This window comes from Rhineura floridana, chromosome 13 (genome assembly GCF_030035675.1).
Source record: "Rhineura floridana isolate rRhiFlo1 chromosome 13, rRhiFlo1.hap2, whole genome shotgun sequence".
NCBI lineage: Eukaryota > Metazoa > Chordata > Lepidosauria > Squamata > Rhineuridae > Rhineura > Rhineura floridana.
In genome coordinates this window covers 35,109,765-35,134,216 of record NC_084492.1, presented here as the reverse complement: position 1 = coordinate 35,134,216, position 24,452 = coordinate 35,109,765, and the positions used below count along the sequence as shown (strand labels likewise).

The window sequence follows — 24,452 nt, the reverse complement described above, 5'->3', positions numbered from 1 at the left end:
TTGAAGATTGTTCAGAAGCTGTAATCAGTGCCAGATTTTAAATCATGAAATGTTAATGGTGTACTTTATTGATTTCTTGTAACCTGCCTCGGGAAGGTATATATCCTTAAAGACAGGCTAGAAACCCATTAAATAATTAATTAAATTATAGCCATGATCAGAATGAAACTTCCATGTACAGGGATAGTCCCACCTATCTTTGTGATTTAACTAGATTTAGTCTTGCAGATGCCAACATGTTCCATGGTGATAATAAATGCTCCTTCATTCAGAGGCAGTTTTTGCACATCACCTCTTACAAGTCCAGAAAGCTACACTGTAGTGGCAAATTCGGAAGTGCAGGGTCCCTTCATGTTAGTCACAGCCATGCTCTTCTTTTTTTTCCTGTTGGGTTGAGAATTAGATCCTTGTTAATTCTTTCTCCCACAACGACACATATATGCCTACGAGCCAATAAGCACAAAAGGGAAGAGTGTTAGCTGCTGAGAAGAGTCTTCTCAGTGGCTGACTCACCTCCTTTCATTTTGATTGGCTCCAATCAGCAGGAAAGGGCAAGGAAGCATGTTAGAAGACTCTTCTCAGTGGTTAACACATTGCTCTTTCATGTTGATTGTCTCGTAGCATGTTGGAGACATAGGGAACCTGCTCCCAGAAAAGTAAGGGGTCTAAGCCCCTCCCCAAGTCCCTGGATGACTACACCCCTGCCAGGGAGTTATAGCATTTTGTTGGCTCTGAAAATACATTTCATCTTACTTTTTTCCTTACTTTTTTATCTATCTTACACCTTGCCTCCCTGTATTCAGGGAGTGGGGAGGGGAGTGTAGAAAACTGGTCTAGCCTTCGCTCCATAACGGAAAATAAATAAATATGAGTAAATAAATAAAGATTTTTGCTTTAATGTATTTTAAAGTCTGTTTTTATGATGTTTTAAAGTGTTTTTCGTGCTTTTGTTTGCCGCCCTGGCCTCCTGCTGGGAGGAAGGGCGGGATATCAATCAATCAATCAATCGAATAACAGAAAATGCGTTTTAGGATTGAGCCCAAAAAGCTTCCATACAGTCAAGGGACCCCTCCCCCCCGTTCCCCTCTTTTTTCGGTTTGTGTTAACAGGGCTTGCGCTAGAGCACAGATCCTCTCTCTCTCCCCTCCCCCAACTCGCGTCTCACTTTGTCCTCCAGCCGGTGATTGGTTAGTTGCCATAGTAACCTCTGCGCCATATCCAAAGGACAGCTAAGAATCCTCGGGGCTGCTTAAGAGACAAAGGCCACATCGGTAGATATCGGTTGCAAAGACTTCCTACGTCTTCTGCAACACGCACAGACACAAAACTATTGCATCACCGCACAGCTATCCTAGCAATGCTTTGCAGAACAGAAAAAGACACAAGAGTCCGGGGAGTGGGCGGTGAGGAAGGACCACTCGGTTTCAGAAGAGAGGGGTGTTTAGTATATGAACGGGAGGGGTGGGTTGGGGAGAAAGGCCACCCACGCCTCCGCGTGACAAAGGGACCAATCGAGTTGCGCCAGAAGGAGGCTGAGCCTCTTTGACCGCCGCCCCCCCCATTCTCTCTCTCTCTCTCTCCCTTCCTTCCCAGGCGTGCAGTGAAGGGGTTAAAAACAGGATCTGCTCTGAGCGATCGTTTTCAGCGAGAGCTGCTTGACCGAGCGCAGCAGGAACAGCAGCCGGCTGCATACATCATCGCCAGACCCCCCTTTTCTCCTCTCTTTCTACTGGATCTTTACTAGCCAACGGCTCCTGGGAGCAGTTCAGAGCTGTTCAGACCCGTGGATCCTCGGATTCTTTTGCAAGAATCTGAAATCTAAACCGGTTAGGAGTCTGCTGGGCTGTCCCCCCCCCATTTGATATACGTATATATATCCATTTTCATTATTCATCTGGATCCCCCCCTCCCGTTTCTTTTTGGCCATCATCCCTGGAATCCGGAGAGAGAGAGGTCCTCAAAAAGAAATCCCCCTCGAAAGAAATGGCAACGAAAATCGACAAAGAGGCGTGCAGAGAGGCGTACAATCTTGTGAGAGACGACGCCACGGACGTGAACTGGTAAGATGCGGCGTTCGACCTGCAGCAGACGGTCGCGGGTTTCGGTCCTGGCGCATGTGCTCATATCCCTGACCGGTGGCTGTAATTACGAGGAGGAAAGCATCCCATTATTATGATTAATGTCCTCGCGGTAGTCATTAGGCCGTTTGTAGTCTGAAGGGAAAGACTGGAAGTTGGCAATCTCGTGTGTGTGTGTTTTCATGGAATAAAGTCAAAAGGTGGTATTCAACACTAGCCCTATGCAGAGTAGACCCGTTGAGGTTAATGGGCATGGCTGATTTTGGTTCACTGATTTCAGTGGGTCTACTCTTGAGGAAGTCTCAGGGTGCAATCCTGTACACACTTACCTGGGAGTAAGTCATATTGAACCCAATGGAGTTTACTTTTGAGTAGACAAGTATTGGCTTGTAGCCTTAGTTGAATACTACCCAGTGGGTGGTATTCAGTGCTAGGCCTCCTCGTAGTAGACCCACTGAAGTTAATAGACATGGTTAACTTAGGTTCATTCATTTCATTGGGTCTACTCTGAGGATGACTTAGTTGTACCCAACTGAGTCCTCCTCAGAGTAGACCCACTGGGATGAATGGATCTTTCAGTCAGTCTCCTCTAAGTAGAAGGAACATTGGAGACAACCCAACATGAAAAGACCTCCCACCCATATTTTATGATGTGCCCTTTCGTTTCTTCCTGCTTCTCAAAGGGTGACGTTTAAGTATGAAGGATCCACCATTGTCCCAGGACACCACGGAGTCGATTATGAGGAGTTTATCAGACAATGCACAGGTAAGGGGCAGATTTACTTTTGTCTGAAGATGACATCACTGACACTGGGGCAGGAATCAAAAAGGCTGAAGGAGAGGTCAGCCTTGCTTGCAAATAGATTTTACATTCCCCCAATGTCTCGTCCTTGGTGATAGTTGAATGTCTGGCTTTTTTACATGATCTCACCCTGGATGTCTAAGCTACCCGGTGGAATGATCTCATTTAGCTAATCCATCTTTTGTCTCATCCTTGCGCTTACGATGGGGAGGGGATTCCTTCCCCCTCAAAGAACAATTTCTTCTTTCTTTCAGGAAAGACTCTCTTTTTCATTGCTAAAAAGTAAAAGATGTATGGTCTTTACATAAAGGTTATCTTTTTGTAGGGGAAAACATCTTAAAGATAATACGAGCACGCTTTAAAGGAAATGGAGTTTTATTTTGGTTTTAAAAAAGCACACACACACGCAGAGGCACAATTTCAAATGAATGACAACAACTTTCATCCGAAACCAGCAGTCTCTTGTGGATGACAGGGGAAAGATAAGCATGTAGAATCCAATGGTAGAAATGCACTTGTGATTGTGCTGGTTTCAGTGTCTTCAGCTCTGTTTTCTGAAGTTGGAGACACACAACACTAGTAAAACTCTGCCCTCTTACTCAGTGCATTTCTTCATAAAATCAGCTTCACCCGGAAATCAAAACTCTTTGGTAGACCAGCTGGACAGCCATCTGTCAGGTATGCTTTAACTTAAATTCCTGCATTGAGTGGGGAGGTTGGATTCAATGGCCTTACAGGCCCCTTCCGACTACTGTTCTATGATTCTATAAACTCGTTGCCAATTTGTGGTGTGTACAATGAAAACTTTTTGCTGTAGCTTGGGCAGAGACAGTGATTGGCCCAACACTTTGCTGTGGGCAGTCCTAAAAGGTCTGAGATCCCCAGAAGAGAAAGCAGATGTGTCCAGCATGTGCAAACACATTTTAAACCAAAGCCAGAGAACAATGGTCTGGCTGTGTTTGAAGTAGCTAGTGTGTCTGCAGCCCAACTTTCATTTCATTCATTCAATATATTTATTTAAGGTTTTTTTTTTTTTTTAAAAATGCTGATCTCGGGGGGGAGTAAGACTCCCAGAGTGGTTTACAAATAATAATTAAAAAAGAGAGCGCCCCTGCCTTCAGGCTTACAATCTGAAAAGACATGACACAAAAGGAAAATAGTTTGGGAGGGAGGAGGAAATTAGCTGAGGTCCTTAGTTACAAGAGGCTGGAGGGGTTGTTGTTTTTTTGCTTTTGGAGGTTGTATGTACATGCTTATATCCTTTGTGTGCTTTTGAAATTGTTCCCTCCATTGAAAGGGACACAGAAGTCCAGGCATACATGTGTTCTCCATCTGTGCATGCGTGGAGCTCTCTGTGTGCATTTGGTGTGTGCGTGGCATTCTGGGGCAACAAAAAAGTCTGAAAATAAAGTATTATACATCTGTTTCTTTTTTAATTTTTAAAAATGTATGTATTTCATACATTTACACATCAGTTTCCCGTTACCATGCCTTCAAGGAATATTGTAAAACCAGCATATTGCTGCAATGCTAGGAAGTAACATTAGGCACAATGGAATTCACTTTTGAGTAAACATGTATGGGGTTGCAATAGTTTTTAAAGTTTTTAAAACCTTTTTAAAAAACAACAATCCTAAGATCTAGCCAACTACACAATTAAGTAAAAGATGGCAGCAGCAACAAGGTGGCAGTAAGGGGAACAGTAACACAATCATCAAATTCTCAAGAAACGTTGAGTTGGCATATAAAACTTAGACGGGTCAGTGCTAAATGAATATTTCTGGGGCAGTTATTGCGCAACCAGGTCACCACCAAGGAAAAGGCCCTGTCCCTGCTGTCCAGTAGCCTCACCTCTAGATGCCTAGAGGAAAAGGTGATCCTTCAGATACTGTTTATAGGTGTCTGGAATATTGGACCTACAAGATCTCAGGCAAGTGACTCAGACAAGTTGCTTTTTACTGAAAAACTTATTAAAAACCTGGATGTAGATTCAGAAGATATGAATGGATCATGTCAATTTCACTCCTATGCCCTCTTGGGAGACCTGCTTGTGAAACTGACAGGCATCTAACACTTAGAATACACCACCACAGGAGTAGAGAACCTTTTTCATCCTAAGAGCTGCAGTACCTTCGGGCAGGGCCGGTGCCAGGCATGATTGGGCCCTTGGGCACCAGCCTGCCCTGGGCCCATAGTGCTGTAGTCCAGCTCCTTCCTATATAGGTGGCACAGGGCTAATAAGCCCACCTGCGTGTGCCACCTACCTTTTGTGAATGATGTGCACTCATAGCACTCATGCCTGCCATCAACCCAAGATGGCGGCAGGGATGTCAGCTCCTTCGAGGAGCCCCCGCTGCCATGTTGGGTGATGGCAAGCATGCATGCACAGCATTTAAACTGATGGGAGAGGTAGGTGGGGCGTACTTGCAATCTTATCAAAGCCCATGCTGTGTTTTTTGGGGAGTCCATGCAAGCTTGTCAAAGCTCATGCTGTCTTTTTAGGGGGGGTACCTGGGAGCTCCCTCTCCGACTCTGCTACAGATCATGGAATGGGAGTACCACCAACCATCTCCCTAAGGAGGTGCTCTTCAGGGGCCCCTCTGGGCTGCAGGCGCCCTTGGCCAGGGCCCAACCTGGCCACCCACTGGCACCGGCCCTGCCTTCTGGCCAACCTTCTGAGGGCCACATGCCAGTAGTGGGCAGGGCCAGAGACAAAAGTGAGCAGGTCAGTTAGTTTTACTGTTGTGCAGCAGGCTGGTTTCTACACACACTCGGCACACCCCTCCACGTCCTCTATGCAGGCAGCCAAGAGGCATTCTCAAAGTTCAAGGGCACATGCCAGCTATGCCAAAACAATTTGGGCCTGAAGCAGGACCAGTGAGAGGTGTAGTCTGTGGCGACTGAGCCCCCCAGCTCTGAGGTTCCTCCCTCCTGCAATATTGGCTAGATGCCAAACCACGTTACATCAGGAACTGGCTTTAGCTTCAGTTTCCCAGTCTATAAAATGGGAAGAATAACAACATTTTGCTTTTTTTGGGGGGGGGGAAGGCACATCACTGACAGTTCAGGGGATTCCTTTTCTTAAGCTCTTTTCATGGGTTCATTTATGGCTTAAATTAATGTGTGGGGTATGGGGATGGATGGGGAGAGACAGCAGAGATAAGCATGCTAGCTCTCCTCCCTGGTTGCCTTTCCAGTCCTTCTCCACAAGTTGGAGGGAAAATATCTGAAACAGGGAACATCCCATACTTGTGGAGGCTCCCCACACATTTTAGAAAATCAGGGCTCGAAAATGTGCAGGGAGACTCGCATACAGGAGGCTTCTCCACTGCACACAGTCGCCCCCCAACTTGTTGAGGTCAGTGGGGATGGAGCTAGAATGCTTGTGCCCAATCTCTCTTGCCCCCTTCCCAGTGTTCATTTAAGCCACAGGTTCCCAACCTGTGCTCCATGGACCACCTATGGTCCACTATCTTTATCCAGGTGGTCCATGGCATGCCTTTGGATTGGTGGTTGAACACGGGAGAGAGCACATCCATCTCATTAACTAGTCACATTGATTTTTCATTGCATTTCAGTTGCTTCTCATACTTCTTATATTTTATTGTACTACTATTTGAATTCTATGAAATGCAATAAAATACTGTGTCTAAGAAATAAAAGAAGCAACAAAAATACAATTAAACATCATAGAGCATCTCGTACAGTGCGCTGCAATTGCTCAAAAGGCAGAAGAGTCATTAAACAGTCTGCTAAGACCCTCAGCAATTTTCAAGTGGTCCACGGGGGAAAAAGTTGAGGCACCACTGATTTAAGCCAGAAATGGACACCAGAACAGGGATTTTGTATCAGTCGCATCAATCTGCAAAGAGAAGCCAGGCTTTTTATTTGAATCTTATGCATGTGTGCACACGTGTGTATGTGGATGAGCGTGCACACACACACACACACACACACACACACACACACACACACACACACACAGATTGCTGAATCACAGTCGCTTTGATTTGGCTGGGATAAAACCCTGATTTGGGTATGCAGGGTGGGGAACTGAAGTGATGTCATCTAGGACCAGCATGGCCTATCTGTGTGCTTGCTTCTGCAGCCTCCTAATACCTGCACAATTAGCATGGGTTTTTTTTTAAGTAGATGGGGTTGTATCAAGCACTACCCATACTCAGAGCAGACCCACTGAAATTCATGGACATGACTAACATAGGGCGCTTCCAGACTGTGGCTATTATTGGGTGGGATTCAATCACATACCAGCAAATTAGCTTGCACAGTTTGAGCTCACTGGGATGCCATGTGCAACAAACCCATTAACCCAAAAGAGTGGTTTTTGTGCGATAAGGGAACAGTGAAGAAAATGCCCTGGAAAGTGTGGGATAACATTTTCTCGACACACCACCATCTAACCTTCCTGCAAACAAATCAGAATGAATGCTCAGTAACTAGCTGGTGTCGACTAACCTCCCTGCAAACAAATCGAGATGTATAGTAAACAGGTCATCAGAGAAGCAAGCTTAGGTCCATTTGTTTCAATGGGTCTACTTGGAGAAGAACTTATTATTTATTTATTTATTGCACTTGTATACCGCTCCATAGCCCATCTCTGGGCAGTTTACAGCAATCAAAAACATTAAAACCAATATACAATTTAAAACACATATTTTAAAAACAATTTTAAAATTTAAAACAATATAAAAACAATTTAAAACACATGCTAAAATCCCTGGGAAGAAGAGGAAAGTCTTGACCTGGCACTGAAAAGATAACAGTGTTGGCGCCAGGCGCACCTCGCCAGAGAGATCATGCCATAATTTGGGGGCCACCACTGAGAAGGCCCTCTCCCTTGTTGCTACAACTTGGCTACAACTCATTATTACAAAATAGACAGTCACGCCCCAGAGCTCTCTCGTTTCCAAAGCCCACACAGAACTTCCAATTGCTGGGAAAAGGGGGTCTGCGTTCACAGTGGAACAAACATGCCCACATCTTGCCCCCAATTTCTCAACCTCAGAGTTGCTAGGCCACCGGATGATTTCCTTATTAACTTCCTCTGTTGATGTGCAGAGCCCTGTGTTCTGTTTGGCTCTGATTTTCCATATGGGAGGCAGTCAGTTTTGCGGGGGGGGGGGGAGTGAGGGCCCTGCTTGCCTTTAGATTTAGAATAACAAAGCAGAAGCAGAAGGGCTCAGCAGGAAATCAGGAAAGATGTGCGAGGCTTTGTCAGAGGCAGACACATTGACAAATGACTTTGTAGGAATCTTTTGAGGAGTGACTTCATGTGCATCTGTCTGTTCTAGAGTGCAGTTTGGTTTCCCCACCCCCAGACAATAACCTTTGACAGAGTTGAGGTGTTGATCCCTTCCAGTGGGGCATCAGTGGCTACTGCAACCATGTTCAATTTATGTGAACAAAGACAGACAGCAGGCAAGGAGTTGTTTGTTCAACACGTGCTCTGGGCCGTTTCCATCTAAGAGTAAGAACATAAGAACATCCCTGCTGGATCAGGCCAGTGGCCCATCTAGTCCAGCTATTCTGCAAGGGGCCTGGCAGAGTTTTGCAAGGATTCAGATGAAGTAATGTATGTACTGCCTTCAAGTCAATTCCGACTTATGGCGACCCTATGAATAGGGTTTTCATGAGGCTGAGAGGCAGTGACTGGCCCAAGGTCACCCAGTGAGCTTCATGGCTATGTGGGGATTCGAACCCTGATCTCCCAGGTTGTAGTCCAACACCTTAACCAGCCTTTCCCAAGCGGTGTGCCTCCAGATGTTGTTGGACCACAACTCCCATCAGCCTCAGCTAGCATTGCCAATGGTCTAAAAGCATAAAGGAAATGGTGAGAATGTGTTTGAAGCTGACATGCAATCAACCCCATCCTGTGTCAAGGCCAACAGCCTTCTCCTGGAAAGCCCAGATGACTCTCTGTGGGTTCCTTGCACCTTAACTAAGGCTGCAATTCAATACATGTCTACTCAGTTCCATTGGGTTCAGTGGGACTCGCTCCCGGGTAGGTGTGTATTGGATTGCAGCCTAAGGATTTAATTCAAGGCCTTTGAGCCTGTTCCCCTTAGCCTGTGAGAGGTGGCATCCCTCCAGAGGTGACATTAATAATATGTTATCCTTGAGCCATCAATCCACTTCGAAACTTGGGAAGAGTGCATTCCATGTCAGAAGTATCTATGATAACCCTCTGTGCCTTTCCATCATCATTTTTTTGTAAAAATAACCTTTTAATGTACTTACCATTGAGATTAGAAATGAGGTCACTAAATGGGAAAATATCTGATTTTATAAGGCATATTTTTAAAGAATAAAGGGCAGGGGTTAGCAATTAGCAATTGCTTGACATCTTCAGGTCAATGACTCGGTGTTCTTCTAAGACATATTTTTAGCTCTCCCTGCCGTATAGCAGATAGATAGAAATATAAAAATATCTGTATATCTGTTTGAATGGGAGATTAGCCTGGCTGCGTGTTTCAATTGTTTAAAGGAAATTCAAATAATAAAAAAATTCCAAACAATTAAAGAAATAGCTATCCCACCATCTCTCTCTCTCTCTCTCTCTCTCTCTCTCTCTCTCAGTGCAACTCTATACTCACCTCCTGGAAGTAATCCCCATTGGGCTGGATCCAGACTGTTTGCTGAACTTAGTGTCCACTGAAATCAATGGGACTTAAATTAAGTCGTGACTAACTTAAAACTACAGACCAGGGCCCTGCAATGAGGATGAATTAAGATTCAGGGCTACACTAGAGTGCATAGTTAAATTATGGCATTTGCTCCCCCAGGATGTGGAGATAGCCACCATCTTGGATGGCTTTAAAAGGCTATTAGACAAATTCATGGAGGATAAGGCTATCCATGGCTGCTGGTCATGATCTGTCTCCAATGTCAGAGCCAGTACGCCTCTAAACACCAGTTGCTGGGGATCCTGAGTAGCGGCGGTGCTGTTGCACTGAGATCCTGTTTGCGGGCTTCCCATAGGCATCTCACTGGGCACTGTGAGAACAGGATGCTGAACTTGATGGGCCATTAGCCTGATCCAGAAGGGTCCTTATGTTCTTCAGTTGTGTGCTTATCTTGACATCAGTGTGAACTAAGTTCAGCTCACTTAGACTGGGACAACCCATTGAACTCTGCAGGGCTTACCTCTGAGTAGACATATTTATTTATGTATTATTTGATGTATATCCCGCCCTCCTCCCAGGAGGAGCCCAGCGCGGCCATGTGCTGTCAGCCTCTTCCCCCTCCCCCTTCTTCATTGGCAACTGTCATTTCCCTTCCCATTTTGCCCCCGCCCCACAACTTGGGCAGCAGGACAAGGTGAAGGAGTTGGTTGGAGGCATAGGGGTCCAGAGTATCCCTCTGTTGGCGCCATCCCTGACCCTTGCTTTGCCTTCTGGGAGAGCTTGTGTGGCAACGAAAAAGGATCATTATTACCCTGCTCCCAGTGGAGGCTGGTGGCTCCAGTGTCAGTGGGGCAGTGAATTCTTCCCAGGTTTTAGTCCAAAGCACCTTGGACAGGTCCCATTGCCCCCTGACATCAGAGCTTCCAGTCTCCCACTGCTTGCTCTGCTACCTCTCCAAGACATGGCAGGGGTTGCTTCTGAGCAGGCTGTGGTACTAAAGCTTGCTTTGGGTACATGCCCCATTGAAACCAGTGGGATTTGCATCTGGGTAAGTTTGTCCAGACAGCATGTTGGAAAGGGCTGGAGCACAGCAGTAGAGCATTGGCTTTGCATGCAGAAAAGTCCCTGGTTGTCCCTGGCTTCTCTGGGTAGGGATGGGAGAAAACCTGCCCCAGAAACCCTGGGGAGCACTCAGTGCAGCCAGTACTGAGCTAGCTGGACCAGTGGTCTGGCTTGGTATAAGGCAGCTTCCTACAGTCCTATAATAATCAACGAAAGTGTATGATCAATCAACAAAGATTTATTTTGTCTGTTGACAGCCCTAGAGACAGGGCCGGTGCCAGAGGGTGGCCTGGTCAGGCCCTGGCTGAGGTCCCCTGAAGGGCCCCTCTTTAGGGTGGGTAGCGCTCCCTTCTGCGATCCACAGCAGCATTGGCTCCTGACCCTGCTGCAGATCACAGAGAGGGAGTTCCCAGCCCCCCCCTACTACTGTGCAGGCCCATGATGCCCGTCTGCATGCCCGACCTACCTTTCCCTAGCTGTGCTGCAGACGAGTGCCTGCCATCAACCAAGATGGTGGCCTAGGCTTCCCTAAGGGGCTGATGCCCCTGCCGCCATCTTGGTTGATGGCAAGCATGTGCCCGCAGCACAGCCAACTTTCACTTCAAGGGAAAGGTAGGTGGGGCATGAGGATGGGTGCCGGGCCCCGTGGCAGGCTAGTGCCCAAGGGCCCTGGCATGCTTGGCGCCGGCCTTGCCTAGAGATTAGCAAAAGAGTCTTGCAGGAAGATGCTTCTAGACGGTTGCTATTTTGTGAGTAGGATTTAAATATATATTTGCAAATTCACGTAGTGCAAATTAAGGTGTATTTGATGCTCTGGCACTACAAACCTGATTTTATTTTTTTAAATAGACTTTTTGTGGTAAGGAAAGCGGTGGAAAAATGCATGGAAAAGTGTGGCATCAGCTGTCTGATGTGACATTGTATAACTTCTCCGCAAACGTTGTGCCAACAAAGATGAATCTAGATGAATGCTCAATAAGCAGATAGTCTGGAAGAGACTCAGCTAGCAGAGGACTCTGACCAGGGGCATTGTTAGGGGATGGACCATGAGGCCCCAGATCGCTTTCCCCTTCCCACTCACCCCCCCTTTTAAACTTTGTTTACCTCTGAAAGTGAACCTAAATATCATCCATATTAGCATGTGGAAATTATTTGCAAATTTGTGTTGTGGACCTGTGCCCTCAAGTCTTTGAAGTCCTACCTATGCCCCTGTCCCTGGCTCTGGAAGGCCAGGAGAACGGATCAATCTGAAATGACTGGGTCAGATCTTTGGCTGCAGAGGCCCTGTGGCTTGATGTTGAATCCTTCCCATTGTCTGGCTTCCCTCTCCTACAGTCTGAAGCAGACTTTGGCACTTGGCAGGAAGAGCATGTAAGGGTTAATGGTTTCCCTTTGGGCTTCTAATCTTCCCCCAGCTTCTGCTGCGACTGCCAGCCTTTCTCTTTTAATGTTTACTTTAAAGGGTAAGCCTATAAGAAAAGAAAAGAGAAGAAAGAGAAGAAACTAGATGAGCCTTCCTTATGGTAATGATTGTGGCTGAGTTTCTCATTGACAGGATGTTCCTGCCTGCCTGCAAATGATTGCCCACTTCCACCCCCTCCCTTTCTCTTTGCCTTTGCAAAATGCACCTCCTAGGCTGTCAGGCAGATGTCTTTTCATTCGTTCCTCCACTTCCTCAGTGGCCATCTGGAATTGGGTTTTGCTTCTGAGTAAAAAGCAAAAATCTCTCTTCTTGCAAATCCTTTCCTTGGACTGGTTGTTGTTTCCAGTAACGCACACAAACATAATAAGAACAGGCACACATAATTTATTCAAACTATTTATTGATAAGATTTGTTACTTGCCCCTCACCATCAGGTCCCAGGGCAGATTACAACATTATAATGGGACAATGAGGGAGGAGAATCATGTATGGTGGGATATAAATACAACAATAAAAAAAAAGTGAGGAGAGCCTTTTCCACAGGTGTGATGCCAATACAGAAAAGGATCTGTCCCATCTCACCACATAGTGAGTTTCACATGGTGATGAAATATGGAGGCGATCCTCTTCTGAAATTGCAAGATCTTGACCTGTTTACGCCTGAGTCTTTTCCCCTCTCCTTATCCCATTGTCTTCTCTGTATTATATTGTAAACTGATTAGGGCAGAGAACATTCCTCTCATGTTTTGTAGAGCACCACGCACCTTGGTGGCAGTAATGCTACTTTGAGGTTTTCAGGATAAAAGACAAAACTAGTAACCTTTTTCTAATTAACTCCCCCAAATACCAGCCTGTCCTGTGCTTTTAATATCAGCTTGATCTGCAGAAATCAGGAGGTGGCACTTTGCAGCATTCAGATAAGCACAATCGTCTGCTAAAGTCTACAGATCAAACTGTAGCTGAGACCATGGGAACTGGGTTTTTATTAGTACTAATGGCATTGATTTTTCTTTGCCTGGATATTGCTACGTAACAACACATGTGGAAGATAGTTGCAGGAGCCCTTGACAGTTGTTTCAGTATGTTAATAGTAGGTTTCAGTTGCCTACAGGGTGGTCACAAGAGTTTTCCGAGTGTGTGGAAGGTGACAGACATGAATCAACTGTGAGTGTGAAGTACTTGGTAGGCAAACAACTCCAGTTTGGGGGATCTACTTTGCATTTTTACTAGGACCCCTGAGGTCCACCAACCATAGAGTCTTGTGGTGATGTTGGCGGGAGGTGGGGGGGGGGACACACAATACATTTAGAATTAAGGCACAGGATGCCTCTGAATATTTTGCAAGTACCAGGTCAGTCCTTTCGCATAAAAAACCCACTTCTGGTTTTCTTCCACACTTTCTTTGTTTCAACAGCTTAGTTTGTAAGCCTTTAGTTGCTGCTTTTGTTAATCATCAAGGAGTCAGAAATGCTTGCCTTACCTGCTGCGAATCACCTAGCTTGCAATCCTCTGCACTCTGACTTGGGAGTAACCCCCTTTAACATAGTGGAACTTACCTTAAAGTAAACAAGCATAACATTGCACTGCTAGAGGCCTACTTTTTACCCAGGGCTGGCGCCAGGCTTGACTGAAACTTTGGGCACCAGCCTGCCTGGATCTGTAGTGCTGTTCACCCCAACACTGCCTCCCCATACAAGCGGCACGGGGCTTAGATCGGCCCACCTGCCCCACCTACCTTCCATGTCAGTGCCAAACCTTCCATCACCCAGGATGACGCACTAATGTGACAGGTGAGACAGGTGGGCTGCTGATAAGTGAGCAATGGTCTTTGGAAGAGATGATTAAGTTGTGTGTCTTTCAGGTGTGGGTTGTGTGACTAATTCCTTATATACAAAACAACACCCGTGGAGCTAGAAAACAAAAGTCTGTTTAGATGTCACTTGGAAGGCATCTGTACTAGGTTGCAATCTTCAGGACATCAGCTAGGGAGTATGCAAGCTCCTTTGGACACAGTGGGACTTGCATTCTGAGTAAAGACAGATTGCACAGTCAGTCTCTTGATCTACTCATGAATAGCAAAAGAGCCTTTGGTGGTGCTGGATATTGGGAGCAACCTATCACTGATTATCTAAATTGATTGGATGTATTCCAGGACAGGGCTGCTGTGAAGGCAACCTTTTATCCGTTGAGGCCAGCATTCCTTTGGAGGTACTCAATCAGGGATCTCATGCTTGTGGTGGGTGGAGCCAAAGCCAGCGGTGGGTGGAGCCAAAGCCAGTGGTGGGTGGAGCCAAAGCCAGCAGTGGGTGGAGCCAAAGCCAGCGGTGGGTGGAGCCAAAGCCAGCGGTGGGTGGGGGGCCACCCCTTTTCTTTCTCTCGTTTTATGCCATCCCTTTTCTCTCGCATTTCTTCCACCCTCTCTCTCTTTCTGCCACCCCTTTTCTTATTTTCCCCACTTATCTTCTCGCCACCGTTTTCCTCTTGCCTTGCCTAGCGAGATTGCCAGGGGAGAGACGGATTGCTTTGTCATTTTTCTTTTGAACCTCAGCAATATATTTTTGGGCACCTGGCAAAGAAAGTGGCTTTCCTTTTCTTTTTTTGCATAACGACAGCAGCATTTCGTCTCTTGAAGGGAAGTTGCTTTCTTACACAAACACTTTCTTGCAAGCCTTGCAGAAATGCCAGCCAACTTTGGATGACTGAATTAAAATACTGCAAGGGCTGATGGGGAGTGTGTGTGTGTGTGTGTGTGGAAAAGTTCCATTAAGAAGCAAGAATAGAGACGGGTGAGAAATTTGATTCAGTTGCATATCAAATCTGCACTTTCTGAAACAATACGAGAACCAAAACACAGCCATCCTTCAAAGTTCACACATATCTAAAAAGAATATTAAGGCTACAATCCTGTACACACACTTAGTTAAGTGTGTGTACAGGATTGTAGCCTTAATATTCTTTTTAAAATTCCCTCTGAATAAGGGATAGAGAAATCTGTCAATTTCGGTTCTCTCAGTTTCTCATTTTTCCAGTCGTTAATTCAGTTCTTCACATTTCTGCAGCAATTTGTGAAAATTCTCCAGCATTTTTGTGCAAATTTCTCCTAACAAACACATATTTGGAGGCAGTTTTGCTTAATTACACATTTTTGCAAGCAATTTCTCCTGACAGAATGCATTTTTGTATGTTATTTTCACCTATTCATTTTTATGCACACTTTCCCCTAATATATACACTTTTGTAAACATTGTTTTGTTGGAGAACTGCATTGCAAAATTTAGATATGTGTGAACCAGAGGTGGGGAACCCTTTTTAGACCAAGAACCACATCCCCTTGTGGGCAGCCTTCTGTGTGCTGCGTGCTACTGGTGGGTGTGGCCAGAGGAAAAGTGGGTGTGGCCAGAGGCAAAGCAGGCACGGCCAGAGGCAAGGGCAGCTAGAGCAATGGATGTGAATGTTCATAAAGTAGATTACGCTACTTAGAAGTCAGCAGTTTCTGCACACACACACACACCTCTCTCCACCCAAGCAAGCATGAGGCATTATCACAGTTTGAAGCTGCACTCCAGCCGCACAGAAGCACTCAAGGAGGGCATGGAGCAGGGCTGGGCTGGGGTGTGTCCTGGTGAAGGGGTGTGACCTAAGGAGAGGCATGGCCTGGGGGAGTTTCAAGGGCCAGACAGAGAAGCCTGGAGGGCTGCATTTGGCCCTTGGGTTTGACATTCCCTAAACCTAAGTATGTGTAGTCTTCCTCCACTTGCCCCTGCCTGCATTTCCCGTTCTCTGTTTTCTCCCTGGTGGTGATTAATAGATTGTAAGCCCCTTGGGGCAGAGGCCTGTCCCCTTGTGGTTTGTGAAGTGCCATGCACAATAGCATAGGTGGGGGTGGGAGAGGGAAATTGCAAAAAAGGACCCGAAAGGTCGTGGAAACATGCAAGAGCGCTCCAGTTTGTGCCTCTGATGGTGGGGGCTCTAGTCCACGAAAGCGAATGCTGCGACCGGTCATTGTGGGGGAAGGAGCCTAGGTAAATGACAGAGCATCTGCTCTGCATGAAGAAAGTCCCGCACTTCCCTTTAAAAGGATCAGGGAACTGATAACGGGGAAGAGACTTGCCTGAGACCCTGGAAAGCTGCTGAGTCACGGCTTTAGAAGGGGATTAGAGAAATTCATGGAGGAGAAGGCAATCAAGGGCGACGAGGCACGGCAGCTCTGTGCGTCCTCCAGGTTCAGAAGCGGTAGGCTGGTGTGTTGTACTGAAAAGACACATTTCCAGAATATTCTAGTAAGGCAGAAGAAGCAGAGCTGGCCTCTTCGCTCCCAACCTCACCTTTTTCTCCCTTTGCATATTAGCGCTCAGTTACTCCCCCTCCACAGGACAAAGCTAAGGCACAGAAAGGCACTGGGTTCAGGACCGGCACAAGAGACTGTGTCACTGCCACCTCCATTGCTCTCCATCTCTTTCTTCCCCCACTCCTGGCCTCTGTCACTCCTGTGGTGGTGACACTGCCTCCCTCTCCGGCTTATTTTCTTTGGGGTTTTTTTTGCCACTGCTTCAGCCACATAAGGGGGGGGATAGGGGAGAAAGTTTAAAGTGACAGTGTTTTCAAATTCCCCACCCCTAATTTTATGCAGCAGTAGCTGCTGCAACTTTCGCTGCGGCTGACTTTTTCATGCCACCCCACCCATAATGCCTCACCTTGCGGGAAGGACTCCCACCCAAGACCTTCATAGAGCATGGCAAGAGATGGAAAGACTTGCTGGGTGGCTGACCAGCAGGGACAAACAGCAGGCCCAGGACTGCCTCCCCTCCCCTGTACCTTCTGCCTGGGGGAGTTGTTCAGTTTGCCTAGTGGAAGGACCGGCCCTGAGTGGCTTTCTGACAGGGTTGTGCACCAGATTCACTTGAAGCCCATACCAAATTGAGACAATTGGGTGGGATCCAGACTTGGGCGGAGTCAGGTTGAAACAGCCCCAGATTGTCCCAGGTCGGGTTGGGCCTGCCTGGAGTGATCTAGGGCTGTCAGGGGACGGGGCATTGGTTGGGAAGCCTGCCTAAATTTTACTCCACCAGCTTTGTAACCTTTTTCTCATTTTCTTGTTCCCGTCAAGATGACATTCGGTTGTTTGGCTTTGTCCGATTCACCACCGGAGATGCCATGAGCAAGCGGGTCAAGTTTGCCCTGATCACGTGGATTGGTGAGAGTGTCAGTGGCCTGCAGAGAGCCAAAACAGGGACCGACAAGACTTTGGTTAAAGAAGTAGTTCAGGCAAGTATTGTTGTTGTTACCCCTGCTCCCATATCTTTAACAGCCGGATATGTTTGCATAAACATAATCATGCATGATCTACAAGTTAGCCTCTCCCACCGCTCATAGTAATGGGCCCCCTGAGCCTCCAGGCCCTGTAAAGTGTATCCATTGCTGCTTCTGCCCTCTCCATGCATATGGCTTGATGGTCACATTGAGGAGGCTACATCTCTCCCCGCATCCCGGGACACCTTGCCTTTGGCAATGTTGATTCTTACATCTTCTTGGTGTTCTTCTTTAGTCTCCAAAATGTGACTTTGTCTAGTGCTTCTCTGTCTTCTTACGGTGGCATGGTATGCACATAATGCCAAACCATAGGCTTGCACACTCCCTTCCCTTCTCCTCCTTTTCTCTAGCAGGGCACCGAGGAGGAGATCAGAAGCTTTTACTTCTGTTTTAGATTAACCACAGTTTCACGTTATGACCTGTCCCTAAACTGTGGTTAATCTTAACTATGGTTAGTGAAAACAAGCTATCTTCACAGACTGAAGCTGGCTGGTCTGAACTAACCATATTTAAGACTTATCCCTGTGTCCAGGTTTGTATATCATGATTAGCTGCTGTTATACAGGACTGAAAGCTTTCTGTTTCCTTCTCATGACCACAGCAGCAGAGGTGCAGGCCCAATGCAGCACATCCTCACAGTGCTAACCCATGGGTAGCCAATGTGGTGGCTTCCAGATGTTGTGGACTATGACTCCCACCAGCCTCAGTCAGGGATGATGGGAGTTGTTGTCAATAACATCTGGAGGATACTACATGGGCTACTGCATGCTAAACTGTGGCTTGGTGTTACAAGTGAACACAGTCTATGTTTTATTGTATTTTATCTCATCATTATTATTGGATGTATTTTCTGGAAAGGCAGGATGCAGTTTTTATAAAATCAGTTTTTGAAATATGGGTTTCCTTAAAGTTATAGCAATACGACTGCACACGATTCCACCTTTTTAATATATATTTCCATTGTTACTGAGTAGACCAGTGAATGTCACACAGTTCAAAGCAGCTTCTTCATTCGGCCAAGCTTGTGCTGCCATACAAACACAGGAAAGTGCCTTATACCGAGTAAGACCATTGGTCCATCTTGCTCCGTATTGTCCACACTGATTGGTCACAGCTCTCCAGGATCTTGGACAGGAGCCTCTCCCAGTCCTGCAACTTCCATCAACCCTAGCCAGCATGGTCAATGGTCAGGGACGATGGAAGTTGTAGCACATAACATCTGGAGGGGGGCACTAGGTTGGCAACCCCTGCTTCACACCAAAGGTCCATTCTAATCTGGTGTCTAGTCAGATGCCTCTGGGAAACTTGCAAGGGAACTATGGCTTCCGTCTTTCTTTACCACTGAGTCATGGCCCTTCGATACTGGAAAATCTGAAACGCCCCAGATTATCTGTGTGCGGACAATGGGCTTCAAGGGCTGGGCTTTCAGTCCCAACAAATTAACAAGCCAGCAGCTTTTAATAGTTAACTAGATAGCGGAACAACCTCCTGTTTAGCACTGAGCACAAACAGGAAAACAGCGGTGTGTGCCTAATCAGTTCCTGGTGGGAGTTTATCCACCCACACAATCAGCTGTCATTGCTAATAACCACAAGGCAATCTGACATTATTTATTTATTGGGGGGGGCAGGATTAGGCCACCTTCTAGCCAAAGCCTCTGAAACAGCAAACAAAGGTATAGCAGAGACTTAAAAAAAATTAATAATAAAATAAAATCAACTGTTACAATAAATAAGCAACAAGACTGAACTCAAAACAGCAAAACCCAGCTATTAGCTGTTGACAGCCAAGAGGGCTAAACATGCTAGGCGAAGGGCCATGGCTCAGTGGGAAGAGCATCTGCTTTGCATGCAGAAGGTCCAAGGTTCAATCCCCAGCCTCTTCAGACAACAGGGGGAGAGACTTCCTGGCTAAAACCCTGGAGTCCTGCTGCCAGTCAGTGGTGACAGTACTGAACTAGATGGATCAATGGTCTGACTCAGTATAAGGCAGCTTCCTATGGCTTCAGTGGGAGCTGGACAGATCTCAAGGTCACCTTCCATTGTAGGCAACATTCCTGGAGGCACATGCCGGTGGTTGATAGGGCCAGAGGCGATATTGCAGCCGTGCAAAAGTCAGAGTTTTCTACACAGATCTCCCCATCCTTCATCCAGGCAAGCGAGAGGCATTAGCACAGTTCAAGGACATAGTCTAGCCAGGCAAAGACACTTGAGAAGGACACAGAGCAGGACTGGTGAGGCGTGTGACTCCAAGGGCCAGATTAGAGAGGTCTGGAGAGCCACATTCAGCCCCTGGGCCTGAGGTTCCCAAATGAGGATGTGCCAAAGCTATGTGTACATCGATGCCACCCATGATCCAAAGCTGTTTTGTATCGCTGTTGTTCTGCTGAAATGCAAAAAGCAAGCAAAGTCCGAGTGAGGCTGTGCTTGCCTACATGAAACCGTCCACTTTCTATATCAGAATTTGCATTTGTGCATGGGTGTTACTAACAGTCCTCTGAACAGACCTCCAAATTCAGGAATATCTTAGTGCCTGTCAACAGTTCTGATTCATTGTACCAATCAAGTGAGACCTTCAGAGGCAACGTTTGCTGTGGGTTTCTCCACTGCATTGCACAAACTTTGCCAGCTCTTGTTGTTGTTTTCGTGTGAAGCAATTCAGGTTGTTGCCGCGTCCTGGCCTACTGACCCAAAATAAATGGCCGTGCTTGTTTGTGGTACCCATATGCTCTGGAACAAACACAAAGGCAGCAATTCATTCCCAGGGCACAACCGAGGTCAGGATGGGAGGGCAGAGAAGCAAGCTGGAGAGGCTCTTGTCTTCAAAATGTGGAGGAGCTAGAAACTTGTCCGTGCGTGAAACAGAAAGGAAGGACTTTCTAAGAAGGAGTGAGTGATGCCTGCCTGTGGTCAAGGGAAACTGGCATGCCCACCAACCTATACCCTTCCCAAGACCATCATCATTCCTGATGCTCCAGGGAACACAAGAAGAGAGCTCTGCTGGATCCAGTCAAATGTCTAACACATCCAGCATCCTGCATCCCACACTGGCCAACCAGAAGTCTCTGGGAAGCCCACAAGCAGGGCTCGAAGGCTAAAGGCCTCCCCTGTTGCTTGTCTGCACCTGATATTTTAAGGAACACTGCCTCTGGATCTGGAGGTTTCATCAACTCATTGTGGTGAATAGGCACTGATAGACCAGTCCTTCTCTATGAATGTGCCTGACCCCCTTTTGAAGCCATCTAAGCTAGGGGCCATCGCCGTTAAAATGTGGCAGCAAATTCTGCAAGTCGATTGTGTAAATAAGGCTTTCCTTTTGTATGTCCCAAATCTCCTGCCAATCCATTTCACCTAAGATTGGGTGACTCTTGAGCGCTAGCGTCAAGTCAGAGGTTGAAAAGTAAAAGAAGTGATGGGATGTATCCCAAGATCTTATCTGTGGTCACCTATGGGGTGGGAGAGCCTTTTCTAACTACTTCTTCTCTTTTCATAATTTCCAACATCTTGTTCATTATGTGGTCCCTGATTGGCTAGAATCACACCGTGAAGAAGAAGATAAAATGGTGCCACATAAAAATAGTCGAAAAGGGGGACTGTGGTGGTCACAGAAAACAGCCCTCTGCTTTGACGGTGGTCACAGGACAGTCCAGTATTTAAAGGATTGGAGGTCCATGTACAATTTAAAGATAAATAACTATCAGAAGAGAGCACCAGAGCGTTGAAGTTGTCCATCAACAATTGGCACTTAGACAGCTGATCAAGCAGCAGGGGTGTAGTTTGGGGTCTCAAGAGGTCTTAGACCCCTTACATTTTTGGGTTCTCAGCAGGGCCCCTATGTCTCCAGCATCCTACAAGCCAATCAGCGTGAAAAGGGAGTGTGTTAGCCACTGAGAAGAGTCTTCTAACTTGCTTCCTTGTCCTTTCCTGCTGTTTGTAGCCAATCAGAGTGAAAGGAGGTGAGTCAGCTACTAAGAAGACTTTCTCATTAGCTAATACTCTCCTCTTTCATGCGTACCGGCTCCTCGGGGCATCTGTTGTTGTGGGAGAAGGCATTAACAAGGATCTCATTGTCAACCCAGCAGCAAAAAGGGGGGGACGTGGCTGTGACTTTCAGGAAGGGACCCGGCACTTCTGAATTTGCCACTACACTACTGCCAAGCAGGCACACATCCTGACTGCAGTCTCCCCCACTTCAGTGAGACAGTGTTCGCATTGCATTTTGTTACAGGGTGGATGCAGTTCTAGTCCTACTCGGAGTAGACCCAAATCCAGGGGCATGACTACGGCCATATTCACACCACACATTTAAATCCTTATCGTATCACTTTAAACACTCATGGCTTCCCCCAAAGAATCCTGGGAGCCATAGTTTGTTAGGGGTAGTGAGAGTGGTTAGGAGACTCCTATTCCCCTCACAGAGCTACAGTTTTCAGAGAAAATCGCGGGAGTTTGACATTTTATGTTCCCTGCAGTTTTCTTGGGATCATGCCACCGCTGCTCACGTAATGATTTCTTTTTTTGGGGGGGGGGAATACAAAAGCATGCATGCACATAAAGAGTGGAGGGTGTGACATGTGCGATGATATGTGCAGTTGTTGTGCCACACCACATGCCCACTGATGTGAATGGAATTTAGCGGGAGATGGAGGCATGTTGATGCGAGGGAAAAACACTGTCCCATAACACAAGTACTCCAGTGTGAACATTAGAAATCGGGACAGAAGCGCTAGCATGACAAACAAGAAAAATGACGCAATAAACCCCACGTCTGAATGCTGCCTAACTTAGGTTCATTCATTTCATTCATTCATTCTGAGTAAGACTTAGCTGAATACATCTCATACATTTTTTAACTGATGTCAGAAACCCAACAGGTTTGGCTCCAGCCAGATATGTCTGGGGAGGGCATTCCCCAATTGTGCCGCTATTGAGAACACCCCCAATATGAGAGTTGTAGTCCAGCAACACCTTAGGGACATGGAAGGCTGCCGTATACCAAGTCAGACCCATTTAGTCCATCTAGCTCAGTATTGTCTACACTGACTGGCAGTGGCTCTCCAGGGTTTCAAGCAGGGGTCTCTCCCAGCCCTACCTGGAGATGCCGGAGATTGAATCTGGGACCTTCTGCATGCAAAGCAGATGTTCTCCCACTGAACTGTTGCCCTGTGCTAAGGCTAGAGGTGGGGAGACCCTTACAGTTGTCTCATCTCATTCACAAATGATTCTTATTGCTGGAATCCGGATGCCGCCTCTCTTGCTAAGCCTCACGCTTTGATTCCTTTGTCTCTTGCAGAATTTTGCCAAAGAGTTTGTGATCAGTGACCACAAGGAGCTGGATGAGGGTTACATCAAAGGCGAGCTGAAAAAAGCAGGAGGTGCCAATTACGACGCTCAGGCAGAGTAACCAGGGGTGGGGGAATGCACTGTGCCTCTCGCAGCCCCCTCCCTGGATCATGAAGGAGAGGGAGGGAGAAAAAGCACAATGTATCATCAAAATCAACACTTGGAGATGAGCGGGGGGGAAGAGAGGACCAACCTGCTTTGTTTTGTGCACATTCAGAGTCCATTCCTGCCTCCCCAAGTGGACCTTGAGCTTTCATTCCGTCTGGTGAAACATCTTCTTCGTATATGTTCTCTCCTTTTTACATTTTTTATATATTTTTGTTATTATTATTGCTTATCTTTCTCATTTAACAAATGTTACATGGGTACTTGTCTCCATAGCATGTTGACTCGGAAGACTTTTCTTGACTGCAGGGCATGGTGATGTGTCCTGCTGGAGTTCTGCTCTTGCCTTTGGCAGATCTGCTGTTGCGCTGGGAAGGCTGCAACTGCAGCACAGAGATGAAGGATGCATTTTTAGTGAATTTGCCCTCGACCTCCAACTCTTGGACAGAAGTGTCCTCAGGAGTGGTGCGTGCAGGGTTAATTAGGTGCAGTCAGATCGTATGCACGCTTACTCGGAAGTAAACCTCGTTGTGTTCCATGGGATTTGCAATACAAGCCTATAGGTGTCTACTCAGAAGTATGTCCCAATGAGTTCAATGTGGCTTACTCCTAGGAAAGTGGACATTGGCTGTCATCCTGAGCATACTTACCAAGAAGACAGCCTGAGTGAAAACAGTGGGACTTAACTTCCATCTATGTGATTGCACTTTTACTTCCAAGTAAAGGACAATAGGTTTGCAATCTTAAATGATCTATATTGAACATGTTCTACTGAGTTCAGTAAGGTCTTGCTCCTGAGGAAGTGTGCAAAGGATCGCAACTTTCAGCACAAACCTAAACATGCTTACTCAAAAGTAACTTCTAAATTCAATGGGACTAATGTGTATAGGATTGCAGCTGTAGGGGGCAATCTTATGCACACTTACTAGGAAGCCCCACTGCATACAGTTGGATTTACTTCTGGGTAAACAAATACAGGCTTGTGTTGTCAGTCAGTTGGATGGATTGGTTTTTGTTTTTGTTTTAAGTGCGGCATTTTGTTCCCCAAGGCTAGAGCTGAAACCAGAAAAAATCAAATGTGAGTTGAAATAACTAGCAGAGACAATGTTGAGTAATAGTTGTGGGGAAACATAATCTGTATTACAGCTTTTAAAGGAACAACAAAAAATATAACTTGCCTTAACAAAGTTGCTTGGCTCTGTGCTATATATGTGTGTGTTCTCCCTCTTTTTTCAAAAAAAGTGCTTTTCTTTTTATTGGATTTTTTTTAAAGGTTGCCTTAACAGCAGACAACAAGGGAAAAAGTAAAATATCTCCTCTTTGGATTGTACCGTTTTGTACATTTGTGTTTTCTTTAATCTATGCTTTTGTGTTTTGGATACTGTTGTGTAGAAGGCAATTGCACAACATCATTGGTGATGTTCTTCTGAAGATCCCTCCACTGGGCAGTCTCCATAAATAACATGGCAGTTCAGTTTAGGGCTTTTCTTCTCAGTAGTGGTTGTCATCAGCTTGAATTTAATCAAGCGAGAGATTTTCCGTAGCCAGGAACCACAATTCAGCAAGCTACTTTAGGGATTTAAAGCCTCCTAAGGACTGTTAAATATCTCTCTCTGGGCAGAGTTCTCCTCCTCCTCCTGTGAATCCCACAGCAATTTACTTGAAAGAAGCATCTCAGGTATCTTG

The 24,452-nt window shown here is 46.3% G+C and overlaps 1 protein-coding gene across 1 annotated transcript; it reads left to right on the top strand.

Moving 5' to 3' along the window:
- Window positions 1-1,593: 1,593 nt before the first annotated feature.
- On the top strand, window positions 1,594-24,098 carry COTL1 (coactosin like F-actin binding protein 1). The gene is made up of 4 exons (XM_061594617.1): window positions 1,594-2,060; window positions 2,762-2,844; window positions 17,117-17,274; window positions 22,612-24,098. Exons 1-4 carry the CDS (start codon window positions 1,984-1,986, stop codon window positions 22,720-22,722), a joined length of 429 nt encoding a protein of 142 aa, XP_061450601.1. The 5' UTR covers window positions 1,594-1,983; the 3' UTR covers window positions 22,723-24,098.
- Window positions 24,099-24,452: the final 354 nt, after the last annotated feature.

Bases quoted from the DNA above. Each gene is read 5' to 3' on its own strand.
- COTL1 (XM_061594617.1), top strand. From the start codon at position 1,984: ATGGCAACGAAAATCGACAAAGAGGCGTGCAGAGAGGCGTACAATCTT. The intron at 2,845-17,116 runs GTAAGGGGCAGA...GTTCCCGTCAAG, and splicing joins GTTTATCAGACAATGCACAG to ATGACATTCGGTTGTTTGGC. The intron at 17,275-22,611 runs GCAAGTATTGTT...TGTCTCTTGCAG, and splicing joins TGGTTAAAGAAGTAGTTCAG to AATTTTGCCAAAGAGTTTGT.